Source organism: Berkeleyomyces rouxiae (assembly GCF_048999995.1).
Source record: "Berkeleyomyces rouxiae strain 22BRR77 chromosome Unknown BrBRR77_ptg000001l, whole genome shotgun sequence".
Taxonomy (NCBI): domain Eukaryota; kingdom Fungi; phylum Ascomycota; class Sordariomycetes; order Microascales; family Ceratocystidaceae; genus Berkeleyomyces; species Berkeleyomyces rouxiae.
Window position 1 is genome coordinate 3675044 of NW_027396491.1, and position 26528 is coordinate 3701571.

Genomic DNA, 26528 nt, shown 5'->3' on the forward strand with positions numbered 1-26528 from the left:
TGAGATGTGGAAAGAGAACAAGAAACAAAAGGGAGAAACTTCGCACTCAACGGCTTACCTCGCGACTGAGCTTTTTATGACCCGTGAATACTCGCCTTCACCTCTAGTTGCGTCTTTGCCTCAATGGTAAGAGACACATGAATTCCATCGTCATCATCACTAAAGACAAGACAAGCCATTTACGTCACGTGACATTGTATCAGACTCAGAAACACACAAAGACTACCGACAACAACAGCCTGAACACCACTGTAGATATTGACAAAGGGAATCGAAATTCAAGTGTGAGTATGATATGTAGTATGTATGCTCTCCAGCCAATCCACGCAGTAAAAAGAAAAAGAAAAACAAAAAGAAAATATAGCCCTAGAAAACGAAGAAACGAAAGACAAAAAAAATACGACGAAGAAAAACGCCAGTTATTCCTAGCCCATGCAGCAAGAAACACAAAAATAATAATAAGGACCGTGATAGACTAGACAAGAAAAAAAAACAAGAGAACCAACAAGGCCCCGGTTTCTAGACACCGGAAGGGAAAAAAAGCCATATGCCTGATATACAAGAAGAAGATATGGCTGGCGGCAGCACCACAAGATGAAGCTGGAAGCCACACAACCACGACGTCAAATCGCTCCCGCCCATATAAACAGAGGAAGAAAAAAAGAGGAGGAAGAAGAAGAAAAATTGGAAAATGCAGCATCGTTTATACATTTCACCGTCTCCAGGCCGCAGAAAACCCCGAACACCGACCTGTTCTCACAGCAAGCAGGCCGGCCAGGAGACAGCCCAAGGCAGCTGAATCTGGGAAAACGAGAATAACAAAATACAGTCAAGTCAGCCTGTGTGCGTAGAGAAGCATTGCTCATAGCGGCCCAGGTATAGACGCCTGTCTATCGGAAGCTGATGATAGCTAATCGACTATTGACGCCATATGCAACCTTTTGGCCGGTCGAATCCCATGCGAGGCAGTGCTCAAATGTGTCTTCATTCTCTCCCGATGGCGTCGGCCCATTCCAGCCGGGGTGTGGTGTCCGCTTCCACTTGGCATATGGAATTGAGGCCGTGTCCCCAACCTTCCAGATGTACACATGCAGTGCTGTGGCTCCGGCAAGATATGCGCCGTCGGGGCTAAAGGCAAGCGCTACAATCGGACCGCCACTCATAGTCAAAAACTTTTTCGGCTTGGTCTCTAGACACTTGGGATCCCACACAAGGACAGCCCCATCCTCCCCTGCCGATGCGAGCAGCCGGTTTTCCGCGCCGGCAAGAGCTTCGGGCTGCCATTTAAGCGCCGTGATCGGGTGTGTGTGTGCTGAGATTTTGCGTTTACTTCCGTTTCCATCAATGAGCTACAATATCCTGTTAGTGGGGTGCATAACATAATAAGCACATGGTTCGGGCATAAAAATGCTTACTGTAATAGTTCCCGTATCAGAACTAGCCGCTGCTATCAAGGCGCGGTCATCGTAGGCGACATGCACCAAGGCATCGGTGGCGTCGGTGTCAAAAGTACGCACTGGTTCTATGGCGGGTCCTGAACAGCTAAATGTTTGCAAGAGCTGGCCGCCACAGACCAGGAATGTTGATTCGTTGGTCCACGTCACATCCAGGGCTACTGAGGTAAAATCGTGATTTGATATGGTATAGGAGGATGAGGCGAGCGTTGGGACTTTATATATCGAGAGAAGGGTGCCGTTGTCTACTGACGGAGAGATGGCCAGGAGTGCTGTTCCGGTGCGGTTCCATGCTAGCTTGATGACGGGACCCTCAGCAACGTCGATAAGATGGATGTGGGTGCCGTCGCCAGCCCAGATGTTTATTCTCGCCTTGTTACCTTGCTCTGTTGCGATGGCCAGAATGTTGCCCTCAGCACGGCTCCATGACAGAGCAGTCACCTGGGTATCTCTAGGTGCGTCTTCTTCCAGGAGCTTGCAGAATGGCTGGTTGTCGTCCCTATCAGTGGCATGGTTGATGGTGTATAAACGAGACATGGAATCTGTCCCGGCGGCAGCCAAGATGTTGGGGTTTGTTGGGCTCCATTCGCAAAGTAATAACACGGGTGAAGGAGCAGTGGGTGGGCGTTCAGGAGGTAGTGCAGACTCAAGTCGCGGTTTCTCAATGGCAAGGTCCAGGTAGATGGTGTCAGTGGTCAGGTCCTTGGTTTTTTCTTGCGTCCCTTGTTCGGGGCCATCGGTGTGAGTCTGGGTTGCCGAGGCTTCATCGCCCTCGAGTGGAGACGGGTAGGCGTGATTAGATCCGGGGGCGTCTGTGCTATCAACATCCATGGGCATGGATATGGTGTTATCGTGATCCCCATTTTCCGACAGCTTGGGCTTTTTGGCGATTGCATTGGGCATGTGGGTGGAAAGTGGTCGTTTGCGAGCGGTGGCGTCTTCGGTGACAATAACGGTAGAGTCTTCCATGGAGACATCTTCGGATTCTTCTTGCTTGGCAACAATTTCATCATCGGCCTCGCCGTCGGCATCGGCCTCGCCATCTTCAGGCGGTTGTGGGTTTTGGTGCTGTATTCTTGGCGGAGGGTAAGCTTTTTGTGGCGGCAATGTCACCGGACCAAAGAAGCCGAATTCTGCCTGGGACTCGGGAGCAATATCCGACTGGGGGGGAAGAGTTAGTGAAGCTGAAGTTTGGTCGATGGCGGTGTTGGCAGAAGCAGAAGCAGAGGCAGAGTTGGTGGAGTTGGTGGCGGCACTGTAGGGTGGATTTGCACGGTGGGAGTGCAGGCTGTGACTGGTTGGGTGGATGCGTACCACATTCCGATGGCTTTCTCTCTCGAGGCTGGCATACGACAGTCCCTTGTTGACGACATAGACGAGAGAATGACTGCGTACGTGCTGGGCGAATTCAAAGTGTCGGTGAGGCTCCTTGATGCCCCATTCTTTTTGCAACTTTGTGGCGGCCTCGCGGTAGTCTGGAAAAGGGAAACGGGTTAGAGGTTTTCTGGGCACAATGGCCAAGGTTCACAAGAGATAACACTAGTAGATGGGGACAGCATGGAGCACTCGGCGGGCTGGCCAGGTGAAAGAGGAGCCGCAGTGGGGGAAACTAGAAAGAGAGGTGATGAATAAAATTTGGCGGGACAAAAAGACGTACTGCTTTCGAGGAGGTACCTGATACACAACTGGTCAGCATTTAATTACACGACACATGACGATAGCTACGGTGGCGCCGGGTGGACAGGCGCAAAGCGAGTGCACGCAGAGGCTGGCGGACATACCTCCATACGAGAAAGTTCAATCGATCCGAGTCAAGATATTCCTTCATCGTGGACGGATAGGGCGCGCCGGAGAACGCTGGTTGGACGATTTGGGGTGGAGGGTGGCGAGTGAGCAAGGTGAAGGGCTCCCAGGCGATGAGCGCAGAGCACAAGGAGCGAGTACTGTAAGCGGCTGAATGTGGCGATGGTCGGTGGTGGCTGGCAGCACTACGAGACAGCAACCATGGACAGCAAATAAAAGGGAAAGGGAGCAGGCGGATGGAGGACAGCGACGAAGTCCGCGATGGCGACAAGGTCCGATGGCGATGAATGCGGACGTGGACGTATATGGCGCGTGGAGCAAAGACTCTGATTGGTCAGGGCCCACGAGGCAGTCAGGTACGCCGAGGATGGCGATAGTAGGTACAGTTGAGATGAGCGAGCGGGATTCTCAAAGCCTCATACAGAGCAGAAGCACAGTTGGGAGCGTTTTGGTTGTCAGGCTTTTGCTGGGCCAGGAGAACAATAAAATAAAATAAAAGAGCAGAGCAGAGGAGAGCAGAGGTCGAATTGCTTGTGGTTCAAGTCAAGGCCAGGTCAGCCAGGGCAACATTAAAAAAACTCAGGCCGGGAAACGAAGCGAGAGACAAGCGGGAGCAAGAGGGCGGCAGGTTCGACTCGTTGGGCGGAGAGGTTGAAATACGGTTCACAAGGAGATCAAGGAGATGTTCAGGGCCATCTCAGAAAACGGTGACGAGAGAATGAGCGCGGGAGAGCGTGGAAGCCGAAGCGATGAGGGAGAGAGAGATATGGAGAGAAGGAGAAAGAGAGACGGTGGGATGGAATAGTTAGGAAAACACTGTGGGCGAGTATTGCTAAAGGGGGAGGACAGAGAAGGCGAAGAAACTATGAGCAGTAACAAAGGAAAACGATAAGAAACGAAGCGGAAAATAAAGGAAGAAGAGAAAAGGTCACGGAGGCTCTAATGATTTGAGGGGGAGAAAAAAAAGAAAAAAAAAAGAAGAAAAAAGACACGAAAAAAAAAAAGCATTAAAAAAGGAACGGAACCTAGCCCAGAGCTGGACGGACTCTAGGGAAGGAGCAGAGACCTGACCTGAATGAAGAAAGCTGCAACTGCCTTTGAGAGACGGAAAGGCTCCCAGACAGAACAGACAGAACAGACGGACGGACAGCCAGTAGGCAGACAGGAAGCCAGGACAGCCAGGGTCTGGCTGGGAAGGCACGCGCTTTTCTGCTTGCTGTTTCTGGGAGCGCGGCTACAGTGCAAGTAGCAACAGCATTTTTCATTATCCATTATCCATTATCCGTCAACTAACTAGTCAACTATGCGTTGTTCGTTGTTCGCTGATAATTCTCTAGTCTCTGCCGATGCCCATGTCGGCTCTCTCCTCCAGATGACCATCTTGTTGTCTTCTGTCGCCCATCTCTACAATCACGAAAAAAAAAAAGAGAAAGAAAACCTCCCCCAGTACGATGGTGTACATGCGGTGGTACTTTGTGACCAGGGTATAACCTAGCATTCCGCGGCACAACAACACACATAACTAACTATTCTAACTACTACTAACTAGTTGACTGCTTGAACTACCTATCCAGAGACGCTCCCAGCCAGCCAACGCCATGAAAATGCTCCTAAGCCTTTCTCCTGCAAAGAAAAAAATCATCCCCTTCTTCGTCTCTCCTCCTCCTCCTCCTCCTTCCACCCCTGTCCCCTGGTGCGTGGGTGCCCATACGCTAGCTACCTCCTAACCCTAGCTCTACACTATAAAAGTCTTGGTCAAGGGAACCAGGATCTTTAATGACACGAAACGTCAAGCCTCGAAGCCTTCCCCGTCCAAGGCCCTGTCTCTTGTTCGCTTTCTTTCTCTTCATATTTTATGCACTGCACTGAACTTGACCTCTCTGCCAATCCTCGCAAGCAACAGAGGGCGGCCAGAACGGCAGAGGACCGACCAAAAGAGACACCAACACACGTGCCGCCCTACGCACAACCGCCACGCACAGTCCATGTTCAACAGCTCCCATCCACAGTTGAGTTGAACATTGGGTCATTTCATTCGTTTGGCTGATGATGACGACGACGACCACACAAGCAGAAAAAGAACAGAGACTGGCTGGTCTGTTTCTTTCTGGTGTCTCGCTCGTGTTTCTTGTTTGCCTTTTGCCCACATGTCAAATCTTCCCCTTGACTCTCTCGTACTGTCTACACACACACACACGCACTTCATTTGATGAAAAGAACACGCAGGATCCACATCCAACAAAGTCCAAATTCAATGTGGATCATCAGCCTGTTCCTGTAGGAGTCCATGTACAGGTACAGGTCGCATCACACATTGCCTTATATGACCGCATGTACCAATACTTGCAGTGCTTGGTTGAGTTAAAGTGTGTTTGTCTGTTTCTTCTCCTCATTCTTATTTTCGCCGTATCGTGTTTTTAGGGTTAGGCATTTAGCTCTCAGGCTCGCCCACTCTCTGCCCTCTTGCCTCGTATGGCTGATTGATTGATTGCCTGAACAATCAGGTGCTCAAACCGCCGACAGTTTCCAGTAGTTATGTAGTGAGTTATTGTCTTTTTTATTTCTCTCTCTTCATTGCCTCCCTCCTTCAACCTCAAGCGTCTAACCACACGCCAGGTACCCGCTTTGCTTCCTTTTGCGATCTGTTCTCCACCCATAAATACACAATAAGTGCAGAGTAACAAGCACCAGCACCAGCACCAGCATACGACTCTTCCCAGCGTATGTGACTTGCATGCTTTAAATCTTTGCGCTAGAGATCAGCGTCTCTGCCTGCCTACAAGACAGGCTTACCGACGTGCATGCACCCAAGAACTTGATCCTGCTGATGTGCGAAAAAGTTCAGCCGACCTTCTTTTCTTCTTCCTTTTTTCAGTGTTTCTCTATCTTTTCCGACCAACAAAACAAGTGCACAAGTGACAAGTAGCTCGTTATATAGTTAGTCAACTTTTGTCTTTTGTATTTGATGATGGCCTCCAGGGTCAAAGCACAAACCCTGGCCCACACCTGCCTTTCCCTGCTTCCTCCCTTCAGACTGTCTCTAGAATAAACTAATCCCAACCTGCCTTTTGCCGCTAATCCATTCCCGGCAGTACTGCATACAACTGGGCCATGGTCAGAGATCGGTCTGCTAGGGCTATGAAACAATGGCCAGTGCCAACAGGGGCGCCATGGGCCAAGTCAAGAAAGATAAACTACCAGCTCATATCCAAACTAGGCTTAGCGTAGCCTTGCACAAGGCTAATGGCCAACCGCTGATCGTCATCCCTGCTTTTCTAGAATTCATGCCTGTTATCCAACCCTAGACAAATAACCCTTGTCCGCTCTCTTCTCTTTTGGCGCCTGGAATCTCAGGTGTAAAGGGTCCCCATTCGACAACATGAACATGAAGCCTCTGATGCAAGGAAGCATCATCTTCCCACTGACGGTTGCTTGCTGCCAGCATACGTGAACCACACGAACAAAAAGCCTCAACCAATCGATTCTTGACCCGTGACCAAAGTACCTAGTATCCCCTCCCCTCTGTGCTCTTTCCGACGTCCTACAAAACGTCATTCCACCGCTTTGTCTCCCGCGCGTGGTAGACGCATATTTGCGAGCCCAGGGTTTAGCTGTCCGGCTTAGATATCCGACCACCCCGCAATCCTCTATTTTGTTTTCTTTTTCTCCTTCTATTTCAATCGCCTTGGCTTCCGTTCCGACAACCCTTACAGCAAAGAAATCTCGACATACGCCTCTTTGATCGCGCCTCCCCCCCAATATGCCTCCACGACTCAACCTCCCGCCGGTAACCCGGGCGCTCATGATTGCTCTGGGCGTGCAGTCCCTTCTCAGCGTTGCCATCAGATGCCGTCAGTGGTCGGCCGACACGACCGTGGTAATTCCGTACCTGACACTCGTGCCGTCGCTATCGCTCACATATCCGTGGACCTTTCTGACTGCGACACTTGTCGAGGGTAATGTCTTTACTGCTGGTATCAGCATCTTCACTTTATACCACGGCGGCCGCTATCTTGAGCGAGCCTGGTCGTCAGAGGAACTCGTCAAGTTTGTTGCCATTGTTTCGCTGGCTTCAAATACTCTAACCTTTTTGTCCCTTGTTGCCATGTTTGCTCTTTCACATGTGGAGAGCTGGACGTAAGCCCACACCCAAAGCTCCCATCTTGCCACGCCATAAGATATGATGTGTAGCTGACTCTTATTGCATCTTCTGTTTAGCTTGACTGTTGTCTCGGGCACCATTCCCCTACAGATTGGTTTCCTCGTCGCCTTTAGCCAATTGCTCCCCGCCCATACTGTAACCATCTTCCGTGGCCTGCTCTCTATGCGCATGCCGCGCTTCCCGTTCCTGTATCTGGTTTCCATCTGGCTGCTTGCCATGTCTCCTCTTCTCAGCAGCGCATCATTCTTCCTTGCAGTACATGGCTTTGTAGTCAGCTGGACGTATCTGCGGTTCTATAAGACTGTATTCCCTGACCTTGAATCCGCCAACTCGTCGGCACACCGCGGCGACGCCTCCGAGACTTTTGCCTTTGCTGAACTATTCCCAGGCCCACTCAAGCATCTGGTGCGCAGCTTCTCCGAAGTCGTCTTCGCTATCCTCGTGGCTCTCCGCATTTGCACGCCTTTTTCCAGCGCCGACATCAATGCCGCCTCGGCCCGTACCCAAGGCACTCTGGCCAGAGGCGCATCAGGTGCTCGTGCCGAGGCCGAAAGACGCCGCGCGCTAGCTCTGCGCGCCCTCGACCAGCGCCTACAGGCGGCCACGGCTGCCGCCACAACAAAGGCATCACCGCCCCGCGAGCCCACAGGCCCAACCGTCTCAACACAGCCCAACGCAGCCAAGGCGGCCATGGTTTCCAAGCCTACCGAAACTCTAGATGGGACCAACTACAGCCCCGAGGACCAAGACTCTAGCAGGACGTAGACGCTGTTGAATGCGTGAGGGGAGCTTCATTGTTTTCTGTCCTCATCCTTGGCAGGCCCTTGTACAAATTCTAGAGCTGGGCTGTCATATTCCTTGTTTTTGCTGCTTCGCTTGCTTTGTTTCTGGGTCGCCGTCTTGTAGTACAGCCAAGTTGTTGTGACACTCTGCTTATTTTTGCCTCCTTAATGTCCTGAATCTCTCTCCAAGCTCACCATTGGAGCTCCCTGGGTCAAGCAAAACGAAGCCCGTTTTGATGTGTTTTGTTCGGCGTGCGGTTATGCTTTTTTGTGTGTTTTGTGTTTTTGTTTGTATTCTCGGATTTCTTAGGGTCAATGTCTGTTATCTTACTTGCTAACTAGGAACAATTATTAAGCAGTGGTGCAAGTTGAAGTTGTTTGTCCTGCAGACAATTCGTTATGTGAGACAAGTGGCAGAGAATGGGAAAGGATGTTTGATAATGTGTGTGTGTGTTACATGAGGGGTTGACATGGGAGAATCTTAGGGTTACTGTAGACTAAGGAAGAAACAAAGACAGAAGCGAAAGCATTGACCAAGGGCCAGGCCAGACTCGTCATGATATAGGCTTCGAGGCAAGGGAGAGATCGCGACGCGTCTCGAGCATTTTCTTTCTTTTCTTCTTCTATTTCTTCCGAGTCTTGGGTGTCCCGGGAAATAAATTACAGGATTTAATCCCTGTTTTAAAAAAAATTGGTTGGAAAAAATTGTCTACCTGAACCCTTAATGCCGGCCCAGACACATAGCCGCAGGACCAGAACCAGTGTCTGTGCACATGGCCCAAGCTGGGAGAGATGGAAAAGAGAAGAGCCCTGGCAAAGAACAAACAAGGCCAGGCTGGAAGAAGAATAAGGAGGAGACGAGAAAGAGAGAGGTGAACGGGAAGCACAAGAATAGTGCAAGGAAGAGGACGACGTTATGACATGACCGGGTTCCATTGGTGAATGAGTAACGGCAAGTGGGCGGAGTGGTGTAGAATGGAGAAAAAGATGGCGGCTGCCGAAGGAAGAGAGGAGGAAAAAAAAACATGTGCTGTTGGTGTGAGTCTCTCTCTATGTTCAGGTAAGCCCGACTCTTCCTTTTTGTCTCTAGCTCGTCGTTGTGATGTGATGTGTGTATATGACAACAAGATCGTGATGTCAGCCTATGTGCAGCGTCTTACTTTTTTGGCATCTTTGCTGATCACAGTAGCGTTTCGCCTTTTAATACTCGCCTACCGACTGGGCATTTTTTTGGGGGTTTTTTTTTCCTGTTTTCTTTTTCCCCTTCGCGGTCTAATAAAAGAATCCGATCCAAACGCGTTTCCCCTGGGCCTGGGCTGAATCGCGATGGATGCATCAAACAGGCCCACCCATCTCCCATTGCATTCCCCTTGAGGCTGATCCACCGTCGGCCAGTCAGCAAAGAGAGATATTCGAACAGGGTCGGAGCGGAGGAGAGGGAAGGCAAGGCGAGGTGAAGATAGCAAGACATGGCGAGGAGAGGAACAAGAAGGAACAGGGTCCCAAATTAAGGTGGGTTGCAAAAAAAAGTATTGCGAGATGGCACGTCCATTTTTAGGCAGGCCATGCCATGACTCGGTGAGTTTGTTCTTTTTTTTCTTTTTTTTCTCGCGGTGTAGGCTTGGCCAGAAATCATGAAACGCCACCGCATGTTCAATTGGAGCAGTCAGTCGGGATGGTCCGTCTGATAAAACATGTGTGGCAGAATAGCTGGAACTAGCTAACTAGTCAACTGGGGCTTTGTCTTTGTGGACAGTTCTGTGCTGCCGGTAGGTACTTGTGCAGATAAGACCGCCACAGTACATATTTACGTATCGTATCGCATCGTATATATGTGGCATCGGCTTCGATTTGACGCGATGGGCGAGCGAGACAGCCTCAGAGGGCACTGTTCTCGCTCGAGTGGAGATCGCCGTTGCATCGCATCAGCCACAGCCCCATCCTGGCAGCAGCACGTTTGCGAGAAGAAAAAAAAAAGAAAAAAAAAAAAACTTGTATCCCCCCAAAATGAAATGTGGCAACGTGCCATGCCACACGAAAAAAAAACCCACGCTTGAAAAGCCCATGTTCGTCCCAAGATTTTTTTCGCCCAATATGGAAATTCTCGTTTCTAACCCTGGGCAACCCTACTCTTGATCTTCAGCAGCACTGTCCTGGGACCTGTTAAACCGGAATCCAATGCTTTACACACGGGCAGCGCAGTGAGTGCATAAAGGCAAGAAAGTCTTATCCTGTCCTTTTATCTTTTTCTTGTCCAAAGTCCTAGTCATGGTAGCAATTTCAGACAGTGCCAACTCGGGATTAGTTGGCCATGTGGCATCAACGCCAACGTCTGTACTGCAGCGTATAACTGAGTACTAGTTACGTCTAGTCAGTATTTACTATAGCTACCACCTGTCTCTCAGTGCTACGAATGTAGCGCCACAAAAGCCATTTCCCCGTTGTTTTCTTGGGCGGAAAGATTGCCGCTGGCTGCGTTGCACTTGTTGGCGTCTTGCTCGCTGGGTGTAGTTGATGGTGACTTGGGCTCTGGATTTGTGGCAAGCAAAACATCGGGTAAACACATTAGGGGGGACTAGGGTTTGGGAATACTTGTACAACACACCACCCATAGAGCAGAACAGAGCAGAACGGTAAGCCAGAATCAAGATTTGTCGGGATTTGGGGCTGAACAGGTATCCTTGTACCTCCCTGCGCCCGAGCCGAGCTGGACTAGATTCACTTGTAATCTTACAGGTAGTGAGGTCTTTCTAGTTAGTCAATGAGATTTAGCAACCAGCTTTTGCCCCCAGTCCATATATGCTGATGGGTGATTCCGTAGGCTGTGTGGTGTGGGTGGTGGGTGACCCATGCCTCGGGAAGGGAGAAAGAGGAAGAGAAGCATGTGTTGCGTATGCTACCGATCAGGTTTATTTTTTTTTTTCCCACGACGGCAGACATCCGCCTAGATTGATTCACGTAGTTATTACACACCTCCCAAAGTCCAAGGTTACCTCGAACAATGTAGCGTGGGTTGCATGGCACAATTATGTCTCTGGCGGGGACCGGGCTGCCGCCGGGGACAAGAACAAGGAGAAGCCGGAGGGGGAGGAGGAGGGTGGATACGCTGCACATGGTGTGGACGATGATGTTGACTATCAACAGAGTCTGGCGTCATGTAATACAAGTATAGTTAGTGTGGTTATACATATGTACATTAGCAAGGTCGTCTCTTCCGGCAGATTGGTCAATAAATTGGAGGGCGGGAAAAGGGCAGAAATAAAGTGCGCCAATAAACCGGCGGCCGGATCACAAGGGCTCAAGGGAGAAGTGACGTGGTGAAAAAGGGCATGGTGGAGAGAAAAGTCGAACAGGACAGGACAAGACGGCTTGCGGAAAAAGAGGCAGAGACATGGTGGCAGCCAAAAGCAGATAGGTACAGAGTACATGCATGAGCCGGGAAATATGCGTGGTGATACTGGTACAGGATACTTGGGCAGGAGAAGGGCGGCATTTGCGTAACCAACTACACACATACAGAGTCAGTGTGGACGGGGTGTGATGGGATATGATGGGCAGACCCAGAGAGAGACAGGCTCCAGGCTACATGGATACAATGCAGCATGCACATTTCTATACAGCGTGCAGCATACATGTAAGCACATGCGTAGTTATATGTATGTATGAATGTATGCATGTAGGCGCATGCAGCGAGGAGGAGGGGGGCGCCGGCCCAGGCCACTTCACCTACTTGGCCACTGACTACTGACTCTCCTCTCTAGTTCTCTGTGTCCTACACACACAAACACACACACACACACACACGCCCTTTTTCCTCCCCCCCCATGTCGCGTCAGTCAGCGCCATAAACAATTGGCAGGGAGTTGAATGATGACACTGCTATGACCACACCGTCCCCCCAGCCCGAATAGGCAGTCCAACCGATAAATTCCACATAAATCGCTAAATAAAGCAAAGGGAACAGCCCAAAGCCCACCTGCCGCATTCTCCAGTGAGGGTCGCTTGCTATTGCAACCCAGGGGCGTGCAGAGCCCGCCTGCCCCGTTTTTTTCTTTCTCGTGGGTTAGGGGAGTTTGACGGAGCCAGGAGATGCAGCTCACCTCTCACCTCTCACCTCTCCATCTTCCCAATCCTGCTCCCTTTTCTTCTACCTGCACTTGCATTTTTCCTCTCTTTGCTCTCTGCTCTCTGCTCTCCCGTCTTCAACCCACCAGCGAGGCCGCTGTCGCCATTGACTTGGACACTCTGTGATTTTGTCTTCACCTTCCATCTATCTGCCCCGTGCCTCGTCTTTCTTTTTTTTTTCTTCCCGCTGCCGACCAAGCGTCGCGTCTGCCCCCCCAAAAAACCACACGCACGCTTTTCATCCTCATCTTGATCGCTCCAGCCGCCCATTGCCCTCCGCGGCTGAACTTGGTACGTTGATGCTCGACTCGTCCCCGTTCCGCCCATCCGACCACTGCGCCATTTCATTTCACCCGGCCTGCTGTCGCTTCTGCCTTTGCGATCGGCCTTCTACTGCCGCTGCCTGTGGCCACTACGCACCCTGCCGCACCGTGTTGCCTCGGCCATCCACGCGCCGGCTACTTTCACCGCGCCCACATCGCCATATGCCCTATTCCATCACCACCACCACTTGATTTCTGCGCGTGACACGAAATTCACCTTTTTCGCTTTCCGCGCCTCGCCCCCTGTCCTGTGCTTTCTGCCACCGGCTGCTGGCGCGTATCGACGCTCCGATCTGGTTACTAATTTTTGCCGTCTAGCCAATCATTGTTAGCCCTAGCATACAACATACAACATTAAGTCTCACGTGGTCCTCACTACCCAACCCTGAAAATGGCTGCTCATCACTCGCCGTCGATGATGCAGATCCAGCAGCAAGGCGCGCCTCATACCGCTCCGCCGCCGCCGCCGGCCGCTGCTCCTCCGGGTGCTTCCAACAGATTTACGGGCGTCCCTTCGCAGCAGGTCAGCGCTATGACGGAGGCTGTTTGGATGCAGATTGGTAGGTTTTATTTCCTTCTTTTATTCACTCGCCCATTGAAAAGCGAGTCCGCAGCTCGCTGAAAAAACACACGCTGACTCCCACCCGCTCTTTGCGCCTACAGGCAGCTTTGCTGAATTGGTTGGAAGCGTGGACGAGGCCATTCAGGCCTATGAGCACGCACTGCGCGCGAACCGTAATTCTATTCCCGCCATGAATGCCATTAGCTTGATCTTGAGAACAAGGGAAGAATTCCCTAAGGCCGTGGAATATCTCCAGGCCATTCTCAAACTGGACAGCAACAATGGTGAAGTTTGGGGCAGCCTGGGTAAGTCGTCCCCTCCGAAACTCAACTCGCCAGAACTCTCCATTTTAACACTGCAAAGGCCACTGCTATCTCATGATGGATGAGCTCCAAGAAGCCTACGGCGCTTACCAAAATGCCCTCGTTAATTTACCAAACGTCAAGGAGCCTAAGTTGTGGTACGGTATTGGTATTCTCTACGATCGTTATGGCTCCTTGGAGCATGCCGAGGAGGCCTTTTCGCAGGTCATGCAAATGCAGCCCGACTTTGAAAAGGCCAACGAAATCTACTTCCGTCTCGGCATCATCTACAAGCAGCAGGGCAAATACAGCCAGAGCTACGAAGTAAGTTTTTTTTTTGTACATCATCTTTCGCTACACATCTTATTAACAGTAAAAAAGTGCTTCAAATGGATCGTCACATCTCCTCCCCACCCCCTGACCGAGGAGGATATCTGGTTCCAGATTGGCCATGTGCACGAGCAGCAGAAAGACGTAAGTCCACCCAGCCGTTCCTTGCATCAACAAGTCAGGAAATGTGACGCAACTAACACACGGCGCCGCAACTGTAGTACGACAATGCCAAGTCTGCCTATCTTCGCGTGCTTGACCGCGACCCCAACCACGCTAAGGTCCTTCAACAACTCGGCTGGCTTCACCACCAGCAAAGCAATAGCTTCTCTAGCCAGGAGCGTGCCATCGAGTACTTGGAAAAATCAGTTGCCGCCGACCCTAATGACGCCCAGTCGTGGTACCTCCTTGGCCGGTGCTACATGTCACAGCAAAAGTATCCCAAGGCCTATGAGGCTTACCAGCAGGCCGTCTATCGGGACGGTCGCAACCCAACCTTCTGGTGCTCCATCGGAGTGCTGTACTACCAGATCAACCAGTACCGTGATGCTTTGGACGCATACTCTCGTGCTATTCGGTTGAATCCTTACATTTCGGAGGTCTGGTACGATCTTGGTACCTTGGTAAGTCACAACTCCCTCAATCTCACGTATGCACGCTTTCAACTAACACCAGCCCCCAGTACGAATCTTGCAACAACCAAATCACCGATGCCTTGGATGCCTACACTCGCGCTGCCGAGCTTGATCCCAGCAACCCCCATATCAAGGCACGCTTGCAGCTGCTGCGCAACGGCGGCTCTGCTGCTCCTGGGTCTGCTCCTCAGCCCGCAGATGTTCACCCCTACCAGCACCAGACTGCTAGTGCTCCTGGCCCGCCCAACTCTTGGGCGCCCTCTCAACCTGGCCAGGCCCATCCGCCTCCTCCTCCTCCAGGCTCTGCTCAGGGCAATGGCTGGGGAGGTCGTCTTTCCGGAATCAACCCCCAGCCTGGAAACCCCTACGATCAGCGTCCTCCCACTGAAGGATTCCGTGGTCCTGCTCCGCCTATGGCCCGTCCGCCTAGTCCACGGTCGGAACAGATGCGTCCTCAGCCGCCGCCCACTTCCCAAGCCCCCCAGGGCCCACCCCAAGGACCTCAGCAATCTCCCTATGAACCTCGCGGCCCCGATCCTCGAGCCGAGATGCGTCCTGATCCTCGCTCTGATCCTCGTGGCCCCCCTCCCTCTGCTCTGCGTCGTGTTCCTTCTCCTCGTCCTGGTCCTCCGGGCCCTCAAGGATCTGCCGGCCCTCCTGGCCCCCCGGCTCCCCCTGGGCCCCAGAGCCATTACCCTCAAGGCCCCCCTTCTCTGCCTCACCACCAGCCCTCCCCTGCTCAAACCATGAACATGCCTGAGCGTGTCCAGAACCCCAACTACACCTCTCACTCTGGTCCCTCTTCTGCTACCGAGCCTGGCCCTCCCAAGTCTCTTCCTTCTTTCCGTCCCACAAGCAGCCCGCGCAATGACGGCCGGCCCATCCATGACAACCGTATGCCTTCTCCTAAATCTGCCTACCCTCAACACCAGCCTCCTCCTCCGCAGTACCATAACGACGGCCCGCCTGGTCCCAATCATGGTCCCATGGACTCTGCCCCTCATCCCGCCCAAACCCCCACCATGGGTGGCCCTGACCCGAGTCACCGCCGTGTTGATGAACACGGCCCTCCTTTGGGGTCTAAGCGTGTACGAGACTGGGAGGAAGAGTCTGTTACCAAGAAGCAGGCCAGTGAGGAGAGTCGTGCTCGCATGGATGATATCCGTCACAGAAGGCCCTCCACTCCTAGCCGTGAGAGCTTTGGTCGTAGCCCCATCGAAACTCGCCGGGGTGACGATCTCCGTCGGGGTGATGACGCTCCTCGTCATGGTAATGAGCCTTACCACCAGGGTGAAACTCCTCGTGGTGCAGGTTCAGGTGCAGGCCCTGACAACCACCCTATTCCCCAGGGTCAGCTCTCTATTCAGTCTACTCCCCAGATGCAGCCCATGCCCCCTCACGAACAGGCTCCCCAGAATGGGGCTCCTGCTAGGGACTACCCCACTGAGGAGCGCCCTCCCATGGAGCATACCCCTACCGCTCCGGCTCCTAGGCCACAGCCTTCGGCCCCTCAGCATCCTAGCGAGCCTGAACGTGCAGCTCGCAAGGTGGATGTCAATGAAGACTACGATGATAGCGAGGACGAGGAAAAGAAGCCTGTAGCACCGGCTTCCGGTGCTGGTTCGGCGACTGGCCCCGATCTGAAAAAGTCGCCTTCCACATCAGGCATCAAGAACATTCTCGGCCCCAAGACTGAGTCGTCCTGATTTGTGTACTTGGAACACGTGGCTTATCTTAACTTAAATTTTGGTGTTGCATTGAACCCAGGTGTTCGCACATTCTTTTCAGAAAGTCTTCATTTTCCTTTCTTTTCTTATTTCTTCTCTTTTTCGTACTCTTCGCTACACTAGGAGTTGATCACTCTGCCCCTTCTTTCCTTGCTGTCCTTTGGTTTCTTTTAGTTCTGCTGTATACCTATTCTGAATTCCTCATGATGCCCTGTGTGAGAGTGCGTTACTGATGCGGGCGTCTTTGTTTTTTTCTGTTGTTGGAAACCGTGAGGTTTCTCTTCACTTATTCTAGCTGTTGGATTTCATTTTACAATAAAATCATACGTTGAATTTCTGATAAATTAATGAACTTTTCCAAAGAAAACCTGCGTTCATGTGGTTTTAGTCATGTCAATTCTGAACACCTGGGCATAACTCATATGGCTGAGTTCTTGGTCTGCTGGAGCTTGCCGATTATCTCCCTGGCGTGAGCTGCATGTGCATGATGTTAGTGACCGAATAAAACCTCCTCGCAAACTTGTCACGACAGGATGGATCTCACTCTTCCTGTGTTCTCAGTTTCGGCAAATACCTCCGCAGTTCAGCCGGTGAACTTTTCCCAATCCTGCGAATCCTGGTGGGCCAGATCCCACTTCTGTGGCAGAGATTTTCGTTTTCACATGGTCACGTGGTGTTAGGGCCGAGTTGTGGGCTTCGTGGTGGCCCCACTAACGACCAAATCAAATGTCCCCACAACCCATCGGAATCTTTCTAGATACTTGGATTTTGGTCGGAATTCTTCTCTTCTCAGGAAATACTCTCTCGACAAACACCACAAACGGTTTTCATAGTCGATTCAAGATGTCTCACCGCAAGGTACGATGCGCCTCTACGTCCATTCAACGAATTGAGTCTCTGTTGTTGAGATTCTGCGTTTACAGAGAATCGCTGTTCGCTTTTGCACGCAAACGATGAAGTTCTAACATTTTTTTCTCCTACAGTACGAGGCGCCGCGTATGTCTTCACCAAGCTCTTCATCGATCCGAAGCCGCATCGAATAGACTACTAATGCAATACAGGTCACGGTTCGCTGGCCTATCTTCCCCGCAAGCGGGCTGCCCGCCACCGCGGTAAGGTCAAGTCGTAAGTTGATCTCGCCAAATCTTTTCAGAACCTGGGGTTCTTCAAAGCCGTCGTCTCGTGGAAGCGAGCACCTGCAGCGGATACCATTTGAAATTTCAGGCAGACTAACAGTATCTTTTCTTTCTCTAGCTTCCCCAAGGATGACCCCAAGAAGCCTGTCCACCTGACTGCCGCTATGGGCTACAAGGCTGGCATGACCACCATCGTTCGTGACATGGACCGTCCCGGTGCCAAGTGCCACAAGAAGGAGGTGGTCGAGGCTGTCAGCATTATTGATACCCCTCCTGTACGAACAACGCAGCCCGCTTGGCTTATGTGCCTATGGCTAACATCTCTTACTAGATGGTCGTTGTTGGTCTGGTTGGCTACATCGAGACTCCTCGCGGTCTGCGGTCGCTTACCACTGTGTGGGCTGAGCATCTGTCCGACGCGCTGAAGCGCCGCTTCTACAAGAACTGGTACAAGTCTAAGAAGAAGGCCTTCACCAAGTACGCCAAGGTTCACTCTGAGACCACCGGTGCCTCTGTCACCCGTGAGCTCGAGCGTATCAAGAAGTACTGCACTGTCGTTCGTGTTCTGGCCCACACTCAGATCAACATGACTCCCCTCAAGCAGAAGAAGGCTCACCTGATGGAGATCCAGGTCAACGGTGGCTCCATCGCCGACAAGGTCGAGTTCGGTCACGGTCTGTTCGAGAAGACCTTCGACATCTCCAGCATTTTCGAGACCAACGAGGTCATTGACGTCATCGCTGTTACCAAGGGTCACGGTTACTCCGGTGTCACCTCCCGTTGGGGTACCAAGAAGCTTCCCCGCAAGACCCACAAGGGTCTGCGTAAGGTCGCCTGTATCGGTGCCTGGCATCCTGCCCACGTCCAGTGGACTGTTGCCCGCTCCGGTCAGGACGGTTACCACCACCGTACCTCGGTCAACCACAAGATCTACCGTATTGGCAAGGCTGATGATGAGGCTAGCGCTTCTACTGCCGTTGACATCACCAAGAAGAAGATCACTCCGTATGTTTTCTCCACACTCACCAGCCAGATCTGGCGTAGCCATTTATCAGCTAACACTTTCTTTCCTACAGTCTGGGTGGCTTCGTCCGCTACGGTGAGGTCAAGAACGACTTCGTCATGGTTAAGGGCTCTATCCCTGGTACCAAGAAGCGTGTCGTGACTCTGCGTAAGTCTATGTGGGTTCACACTTCTCGTCGGGCTCTGGAGAAGGTTGAGCTCAAGTGGATCGACACCTCCTCGGAGTTCGGTCACGGTGCTTTCCAAACCCCTGCCGAGAAGAAGCAGTACCAGGGTACCCTCAAGAAGGACTTGGTCTCCGCGTAAACAACTTCAGCAACAAAATAAAAACAAAAAATTGTGTGCCGGCGTCGTTTCTAACTTTCTTGGGTCAAAAATCGCATTTTTCTTTTCTTTTTCATGGGTTACGAAAACAACCGAGTGTAACTTTGGGAGTCATACGGCTTTTTCTGGGAATTTCTGGGCGCCTTGCTTTTCTTTGGTTGAATCCTTTTTTTTTCTTTTTCTTGGTGGTGGGGGAGGCACAAAGAATTTCAATTCCTCGCTGTAACAAGCGAATGCTTTTCTACTGGCACTTTGGGACTTGGCTTGTGTCTGTGAAAGAACAAAACAACAGAGTGTGCAAGAAAAAAGAAAGTATAGGAGTGCTTGGAGAAAAGCAGCGGCGCCTGGAGGGACGGACGGATCTGGTCGTAGAAATGTTGAGATGCCATAGAATTGTCACGGCCACACTATCTGGAACTTGCCAAAAAAACACGAGTACATACAACTAAGTACAAAGTAACTCCGCGGTTGGTGACGGGAGTTTTTCTTTTTGCAGGTGTGACTTGAGCAAAGGTTTTGAAGTCTTGAGGTAACGATGAGAAAAAGAAAAAGGGAACAAGCCCATGAGACTATGTGGTTGGCCGCGGCGTCGGATGACGTCATGTGAAGACAGCATGTATTCATACATTGTTAGTTATACGCACATAGACTCATATTTACATCGGTTAGTACAAGGACTTGTTAGCCATTGGGACAGAAGAACCAGCTGCGCCCAGACATGGAACGCCGGCGTCAAAGGGAGAGAGGCACGAGTTGTGAATGCAGAATATTTGGGTATTAACTATGCCGTAACTAACTACAGTGCGTATTAACTAATCTATTAAATCTTTCAAAAAAAAAGAATGCCCCCCGCCCTTTTCTTTTTTTGTCGCTTCTTCCGGATGCGCCACGCTTTTTACACGGCTGAAGGCTTCTCGCCCCTGGCGTCTGACATGGTGCGCGGCATGCAGGCACGCAGGGCATGATCAACGTGGTCTTCATTGGCGTCGCGGGCCTTTTGCGGCAGGCCCAGCTCCTTTGACGCGGCGTCGTCAGCCGTACGCATGCGGGCGAGCGCGGGGGGCTGCCGGCCAGGCGTGACGGAACTGGCAGCAGTAGACGCGGCGTCGTCGTTGTCGTTGTCAACGGCCGTGGCACTGGGGGCATCCGAGCCAGGCGGCGGGCCGGTGGGGGCAAAGGCACTCTTGGCGCGGATGCGGTGGCCGTACTTGAGGAAGATGATGGGGATGGGCACGAGGGCGACGGCGACGCAGCCGAGCAGCGTCGAAGCCCACTCGATGCCCATGCCGTTGAACATATAGGTGGCGAAGAGCGGGAAGCCGGCGCCGCACAGCGAGCGCAGAAAGGTGTTGCCGGCAATGGCGGACGCGGCGAACATGAGGTATGCGTCGACGAGGTAGTTGAGCGACTGCAGGAAGATGGACATGAGCCCAAAGCCCGACATGATGCCCGACAGCGTGGGCACGATCCAGTGCACGCTGGAGCGGTAGCCCGACCAGCCGAACCAAAACAGGCCAATGGCAAAGGACACGGCGCCGGCGATCACGCTCGGCAGGCGCCACTCGGGCACCGGCACGCCGTTGTTGGCTACCAGCTTGCGCATGTACCACGGCTGCTGGGCAATCACGACGGCGCCGCCAATCAGCTGGCCCAGGATCATGCCGAAAAAGGTCAGGCCAGCCTCGCCGGCAGTGAAGCCGTAGACGCCCATGAACATGAGCGGGTAGGCCGTCAGGAATAGGTACAGCAGGCCGTAGATGAAGGCCATGTAGATGGACAGCAGGGTGACAATGGGCTCGAAGAAGAGCAGGCGCAGCGGGCGCGTAAAGTTCTTGGTCATGAGCTCCTTAATGTCGACTTCGATTTCCTCCTGCTTGGCGTGGATGCCCCAGTTGAGCGTGCGGCGGCGCAGGTCGGCGGCCTTGTCGATGAGGATGACGGGCGGGTACGACTCCTGCAGCAGGAATAGATCGAGCGTGAAGGCCACCATGCCCATGATGCCGGGGATGTACTGGGTCCAGCGCCAGCCGAGGCTGGACGTGACGATGAAGCCACCGATGAACGGGGCCAGGAGCGGGCCGGTGAAGACGGTGGTCGAGAAGAGGGCCATGGCAATGCCGCGCGTCTTGTTGTCAAACATGTCGGAGAAGACGGCCGCGACGACAGCCAGCGGACACGCGCCAAAGAAGCCGGAAAAGAAGCGCGCAATCATGACGGTCTGCAGGTCCTTGGCTGTCGCGCAGGCAAAGCAGAACAGCGAGAAGCCAAACATGGAAATCACAATCGGCAGCCGCCGGCCTTTGAGCTCCGACAGCGGCGCCCACAGACTCGGGCCAAAGGCAAAGCCAAGCACGTAGAGCGACGTGCCGAGCACGCCAACCTCGGGCGACACGCCAAACTCGTGGCTGACGGCGTGTGTGGCGGAGGAGAAGATGGAGGACGTGAAGGCTGACGTAAAGGTGGTGTAGCCGAGCATGGCAGAAGTGATGAGCCTGGGGACGACGGGCGATTTGTTAGATGGCTCCGGCGGCGAACAGCATGGAGAAGAAAGGACTTACTTGCGCTTCATTGGCCAGTTTTGGGCATGCAGCGGGTCATCGGGCCCGTCAAACTCGACGACATACTCCTCCTGGTTGGGCAACTGGGGCGGAAACGGCTTGCCGGCGCCAAAGTTGGGCAGGGGTTTTTCGGGGCGGCGCCAGAGGCTATTGAGCCTGCTGATGCGGCTCGGGCTGCGGCCGACGGTGTTTGAGTGCTGGGAGCGCTGGGTGTGGATGCGGCTCAGCTCGACGGGGTGGTCGGGCTGGGTGGACACGCGGCTCAGCTGGCCCGTGTTGCGCTGGCGCAAGTGTGCGAAGCGCCCGGCCTCGCTGTCCGAGTCGCTGTCGGCCAGGTCGACGGGCGAAATGTGCTGCTCTTCCTCGCGCGTCGTGTCGGCGTCGCTGCGGTACGTCGAGTGCCCCTGCGAGTGCCCGCGCGAGTGCCGCCGGTGCCCTTGCGTCGGCCGCTGCGTGATGGGGTCCTCGGTCTCGGCCAGGGCGCGGTCGAGGTCCTCGTCGACGATGTTGCTGAAGCGCCGGGTCGTTGGCATGTTGGCAGGCGATGGGGGATGGTGGGGAGGAGAGGGGCAAGTGAGTGTGTAAGTCGGCGGCTCCAAAGCTTCCAATGTATAAGACTCCGCTCAATGTAGTGTAGGGCCAATTGCAGAAACACGAGGAGATGGAAAAAAGCAGGAGTGATTATCACAGAGGCAAACTCGCCATCATATAGTTACGAGGACAAGAACACGCACTATCCCGCTTCCAGCCCGCACAAGCTCAAGCGCAAGCCGGAAAGTCGCTTTGGGACGCCTTATCGGGAGCCATCAGCCAAAAAAAAAAAGAAACCCCGACCAAGTCGAGCTAGCGCCGCCCGCCTGGACTCTCTCGCTCGTTTCTCAAGGCGTGTGGGCTTCGTCTTACTTGAAGATTTCGTTCAGCAAGTAGTTCAAATCGCTTTATTGCTGGGTTTTATTGTCGTTCCGCCGCTTGGGCGGCTCTCAGCCGAAGAACGAAGCGCCGGCTTTGGTGGCTGTGGGGACCGACGAAACCAAAAAGGGAAAGCGCGGAGTTTGCTGGGCAGTTGCCATCGGTAGGCGAAGAGACCGAGGGTTCTTTCCGTTTTTGTTAGTTGTATATTTTCCCTTTTTTTATTCTTTTTTTATTCTTTTTTACAATTGTCACTCTACTACATCCACTCTCAATCTTCTCAGAGAAACAAACTTTGCCTTCTTCGACTCACTCACAGAGAAGACGGATGTGATGCTTCCATTTCTCGTTCCCCTAGACCACATTCTCGCATCTGTGGGACAAATAACTGTACAACAAGAAAAGTAGTCAAGCAACAAAAAGACACTCGCTTCAACTCGCCACTAACCAGCACCTTATCCCTCGGCACTAAGCTCCAATTCCCGATCTTGTTAGCCTTTTCTTTCCGCGGCTGAGCCGCCCAGTCCATCGGCTTAGCGTCTCTGGGCCGACTTTACAGTGCTCCATTTCGAGAGCATGGGCCTCTCGGATGCAAGGGAGCAGAGCCATGTCTATCTGTATTCCGTGGAAGATGGTTCTCATCATTTCCATGCATGCATGTTCGATATTCAAGCTCCTCCGTGGGGGCCTTTTTGTTTGCTTGCAGAAGAGACAGGAAGCAAAGAGACATGTCTTGTTCTTCGCCAGCAGAAGCTTCTCGCAGCAGCTGCGGCCAACCATCGCGGAGTGGAACTTGGTAGTGAAATTGGTACATGAGAGACTCGGCTTTAAAGAATGTCCCAGACAAACAGGTCTTTTTTTGGTCTTCACTTTGAATACTACGCTGTTACCGTAAGGGAAAAAAACAAAAGGGCGACATCAACGAGCTTACGAGATAGAACAAGAGGCGAGTGGTAAGAAGTATCCATGATAATACGGATATCCGGCCCCATGGCCTTGGTAATCCAGCATGTATCCAAGGCGTGGGAACCCAATCTGGGCCTTCAATGCCACCAGCAGAGGGAATAATGGCGTTATCCTAGATGCATCGTCCTGTCATGGAGATTGTGGTATCGCCTTTTTTGCCGCATGACCTTGCTTCCGTGGGCATAGCCCGGATATACAATGCATGTAGTTGTGTATAAACCACACACCGACAACAAAACATGGAAAGCCCAGTCTGGTGACAAAGACAAAAGCCATGACTACAGGGGCAAGCCAGCCAGTCAGACAGATCCAGTCTAGAAGGACCAACTGGCAGGGTTCGTCTCTGGTGCTGGCAGCTTGACATGACAGCTTTGCCTGACTGAAACACGATTGACTGGCCACGGAAGTCTGATCCTGGAGGAAGCAGTTGAGCATGACAGGCCGAAAAAAAAAAGCACAATACATAAAAGTACAATACACGGCAGATTAGGCCGGTTACAAGCTTGGTTGGGGTTTAGTCAGCACCAACAAAGGAAAACGTGAAGCAGCTTTGAAAGCTTCTGGCTCGAGCTGCGTCATTGACGGCTTCCTCTGGGAGCTCAAAGTGGTTGTAGAACTACAGGGAACTGTGTATGTACACATGTGCCGCAGATACGCAAGGAAACCCTCGTCTCAGAGAAGGCCGGGCAGATACCGGCCGAACGGAGATTGCTCGGCAAAAGGCTTGGCTCTGGTCTATTGGAATATTGTCGAATATTCGTCGAGATAGAGAGAGATAACGTCGCTGGACAGAAGCGACGAGAAAGAAAAAGAAAAAAAAAGACTCGACAAGCCCAAAGGGCGGTGGCCTCGGGCACATTTACGGCAAGTTGTTACTCCGGGTACATTCCGTGACACACACTTTATACTCTCGACAGATCTCACATGACTGTATGATTTCTTTCTGTTGTTGCTAACTATGTTGCTATGGACGCAAGTTTGCCTTGCCACATACATGCGTTCTGTTGGTTCCGGGTATTTCTGTTTAAAAACGTCGTGGTTTGGCTTGTGAATACCACCCGGGGGAAGGGGAAAAAGAGAGTCAAAAGAAAAAAAAAAAAACGCTAAACGCCTGGCTGGTGAATCAGCTTGAAACAAGACCAAGATAAAGAAAAAGCAACACAAGGTTTCTACGCCTCAGCCGTGATTGACGCCCCAGCCGTGGTCCAGCAGCGAGGTGGCCTCCTCGAGGCTCAGGCCGGCCGTCTCGGGGTAAATGCGCCAAATGAGGAACTGGCCGACGGCGCAGACGGCCGCGTACAGGGCAAACGTCCACGTGGGCGTGAGCGATTCCATCATGGGCAGAAAGGTCAAGCCGACGACAAAGTTGGCGCCCCAGTTGGTAGCGGTGGCGACGCCGCTGCCGAGCGAGCGCACCGAGAGTGGGAAGAGCTCGCTCTGCATCCACGGCACGTTGCCAATGCCGATGGCGTAGCCCGACACATACACCATGAAGCTGACGAGAATGAGCGCGGCCGACGATGACGGCGATGTCAACGGGGCCGGCGGCCCCGCACTGTCCGTTATATTGATCTGCGAGAAGCCGTAGGCCGAGAGCACCAGACCGCAAATCATCAGCGGGATGGACCAGAGCAATATGCGCCGGCGGCCGATGCGGTCGATGATGACCAGGGCGATGGCGGTAAAGGCCATGTTGGTGACGGCCACTGTAAGAGATGTGAGCGTGGGCACGGGGAAGCCGACCATGGTAAAGATGGTGGCCGAAAAGTACATGAGTGAGTTCTAAAGCAGAGAAATTAGCAAAAGCGCCTTTTGGGGGGTGGGGGGGGAGACTAAGATGAGGTAATCAACTTACAAAGCCGCTCAGCTGCTGTAGACCCTGCAGTAGACACGCAATGGCCAAAGCCCGTCTGTTCTTAGGCACGGTAAACAGTTCGTACCACGAGTCCGGCACCGCCGCCCACACGCCGGCCGACCGGGCGCGTCTGGAGCACAGGGCCAGTGCTTCTTCTTGCTCGTCCCGGACCTCAACCTCGATGTCGCGGATGACGGAGTCGGCGGCGTAGGCCGAGCAGCCGTTGGCCTTTAGCACGACCTTTTTCGCTAGCGATACATTGCCGTTGCGCACCAGCCAGCGCGGCGTCTCGGGCATGACGACAAGCAGCAGCGACTGCAGCACGGCCGGCAGCGCGCCGAGACCGACCATCCAGCGCCAGGCCGTGTCGTGGCGGCCGTACTGCGTCAGGATCCAGCCGACTACATAGGCCACCACCTGGCCCAGCGTGATGAACAGCACGTTGGCCGTGACCAGCCGGCCGCGGTGGGCCGACGGCGCGATTTCGGCAATGTACAGCGGGACTACAAAGGACGCGGCGCCCACAGCGGCGCCGACAATGCACCGGCCGAGCACCATGGCTGGCACGCTGGAGCTTGCCGCCTGCGCTAGAGCACCGGCGATGAAGAGGGCATCGGCGACGAGGATGACGCGGCGGCGGCCGAAGCGGTCGGCGAGAACAGACGAGAACGGCGAGACGAGCAGGGCAAGCAGCGCGGTCGAAGACGTGATCAGCGACTTTTCAAAGGACGTGAGCGGGCGGCCCGAGAGATCGGTGTTGATGGAGACGAGGGTGGCCGAGATGATGCCGGTGTCGTCTGGGGAGGCGCAGGTTGCGTGGTTAGTACTTGCGGGCTATGACGTCTTTTGAGGCAATCCTGTGCGGCCAGGGGGTCACTTACATCCAAACAGCAGGCCGCTGATGCCGGCAGCGGCCGTCAGGAGCCAGACAAAGGTGCTGGGCGTGTTCCCGGAGGTCCCGGGCTTTGGGCTGCCGAGGGGCTCGTCGCTGGCGTGGCGGTGCTCACTGGGGTCGCGGTCGCGGTCATGGTCGTGGGAAGAAGTCCGCTGAATAAGGGCTTCGTGGGCGCCGTCGTCAGACATGGTGAAGGTGAAGAGGCAGAGAGAGTGTGGAAGCGAGAGAGAGAGGACAACGAGATAGTGATGCTAGGCAGAAGAAGCACAAGTGCACGATCCAATCATCTTATAGCAGGCGGCAAAAAGGCAGCGACTGGTCTATGCATGTGGCAGAGGCAGAAAAAAAAACAGAAAAGAAACGAGAGAAGGGCGTGCGCGGGCTTGCGTGTCTCTGAAGACAAAGAAAGGCCAATGTCTCGCCGGGCACTTCGTCCAAGCCAGGAGACGAACCCCAAAACTCCAACAGACCAGGGGACTTGGATCGCGACGCCAAAGGATGAAGGATCGGGGGCGAGCGAGGCAGAGAGGGGCAAGTCGGCGAGAGTACGAGTGTGGCTTCTTGAAGAGCCGGCGAGGTCTGGAAGTCTGGAGATCTGGGGAAGAGAGTAGTGCCGGGTGCGGATTTGGGGGCACGGTGCAGCTGGCACACGGCACT

At 53.2% G+C, this 26528-nt stretch overlaps 6 protein-coding genes across 6 annotated transcripts; 3 read left to right on the top strand and 3 right to left on the bottom strand.

Annotated features, from left to right (window-relative positions):
• Positions 1-890: 890 nt before the first annotated feature.
• Positions 891-3282, bottom strand: BROUX77_001033 (uncharacterized protein; the record flags this gene model as incomplete). The annotated part of the gene is made up of 4 exons (XM_073745418.1): positions 891-1349; positions 1416-2929; positions 3112-3128; positions 3236-3282. 4 exons carry the CDS (start codon positions 3280-3282, stop codon positions 891-893), a joined length of 2037 nt encoding a protein of 678 aa, XP_073609268.1.
• A 3735-nt stretch (positions 3283-7017) lies between these two features.
• Positions 7018-8184, top strand: BROUX77_001034 (uncharacterized protein; the record flags this gene model as incomplete). The annotated part of the gene is made up of 2 exons (XM_073745419.1): positions 7018-7394; positions 7476-8184. 2 exons carry the CDS (start codon positions 7018-7020, stop codon positions 8182-8184), a joined length of 1086 nt encoding a protein of 361 aa, XP_073609269.1.
• A 4856-nt stretch (positions 8185-13040) lies between these two features.
• BROUX77_001035 (uncharacterized protein) lies at positions 13041-16184 on the top strand (the record flags this gene model as incomplete). The annotated part of the gene is made up of 6 exons (XM_073745420.1): positions 13041-13209; positions 13313-13516; positions 13575-13837; positions 13895-13987; positions 14065-14466; positions 14526-16184. The coding sequence occupies 6 exons, from the start codon at positions 13041-13043 to the stop codon at positions 16182-16184; spliced, it is 2790 nt and encodes a 929-aa protein (XP_073609270.1).
• An 864-nt stretch (positions 16185-17048) lies between these two features.
• On the top strand, positions 17049-18670 carry BROUX77_001036 (uncharacterized protein; the record flags this gene model as incomplete). The annotated part of the gene is made up of 6 exons (XM_073745421.1): positions 17049-17063; positions 17189-17201; positions 17267-17330; positions 17460-17616; positions 17673-18346; positions 18418-18670. The coding sequence occupies 6 exons, from the start codon at positions 17049-17051 to the stop codon at positions 18668-18670; spliced, it is 1176 nt and encodes a 391-aa protein (XP_073609271.1).
• Positions 18671-19583: 913 nt separating this feature from the next.
• Positions 19584-21779, bottom strand: BROUX77_001037 (uncharacterized protein; the record flags this gene model as incomplete). Its single annotated transcript, XM_073745422.1, has 2 exons — positions 19584-21180; positions 21247-21779. The coding sequence occupies 2 exons, from the start codon at positions 21777-21779 to the stop codon at positions 19584-19586; spliced, it is 2130 nt and encodes a 709-aa protein (XP_073609272.1).
• A 2518-nt stretch (positions 21780-24297) lies between these two features.
• On the bottom strand, positions 24298-26059 carry BROUX77_001038 (uncharacterized protein; the record flags this gene model as incomplete). The annotated part of the gene is made up of 3 exons (XM_073745423.1): positions 24298-24903; positions 24977-25773; positions 25858-26059. 3 exons carry the CDS (start codon positions 26057-26059, stop codon positions 24298-24300), a joined length of 1605 nt encoding a protein of 534 aa, XP_073609273.1.
• Positions 26060-26528: the final 469 nt, after the last annotated feature.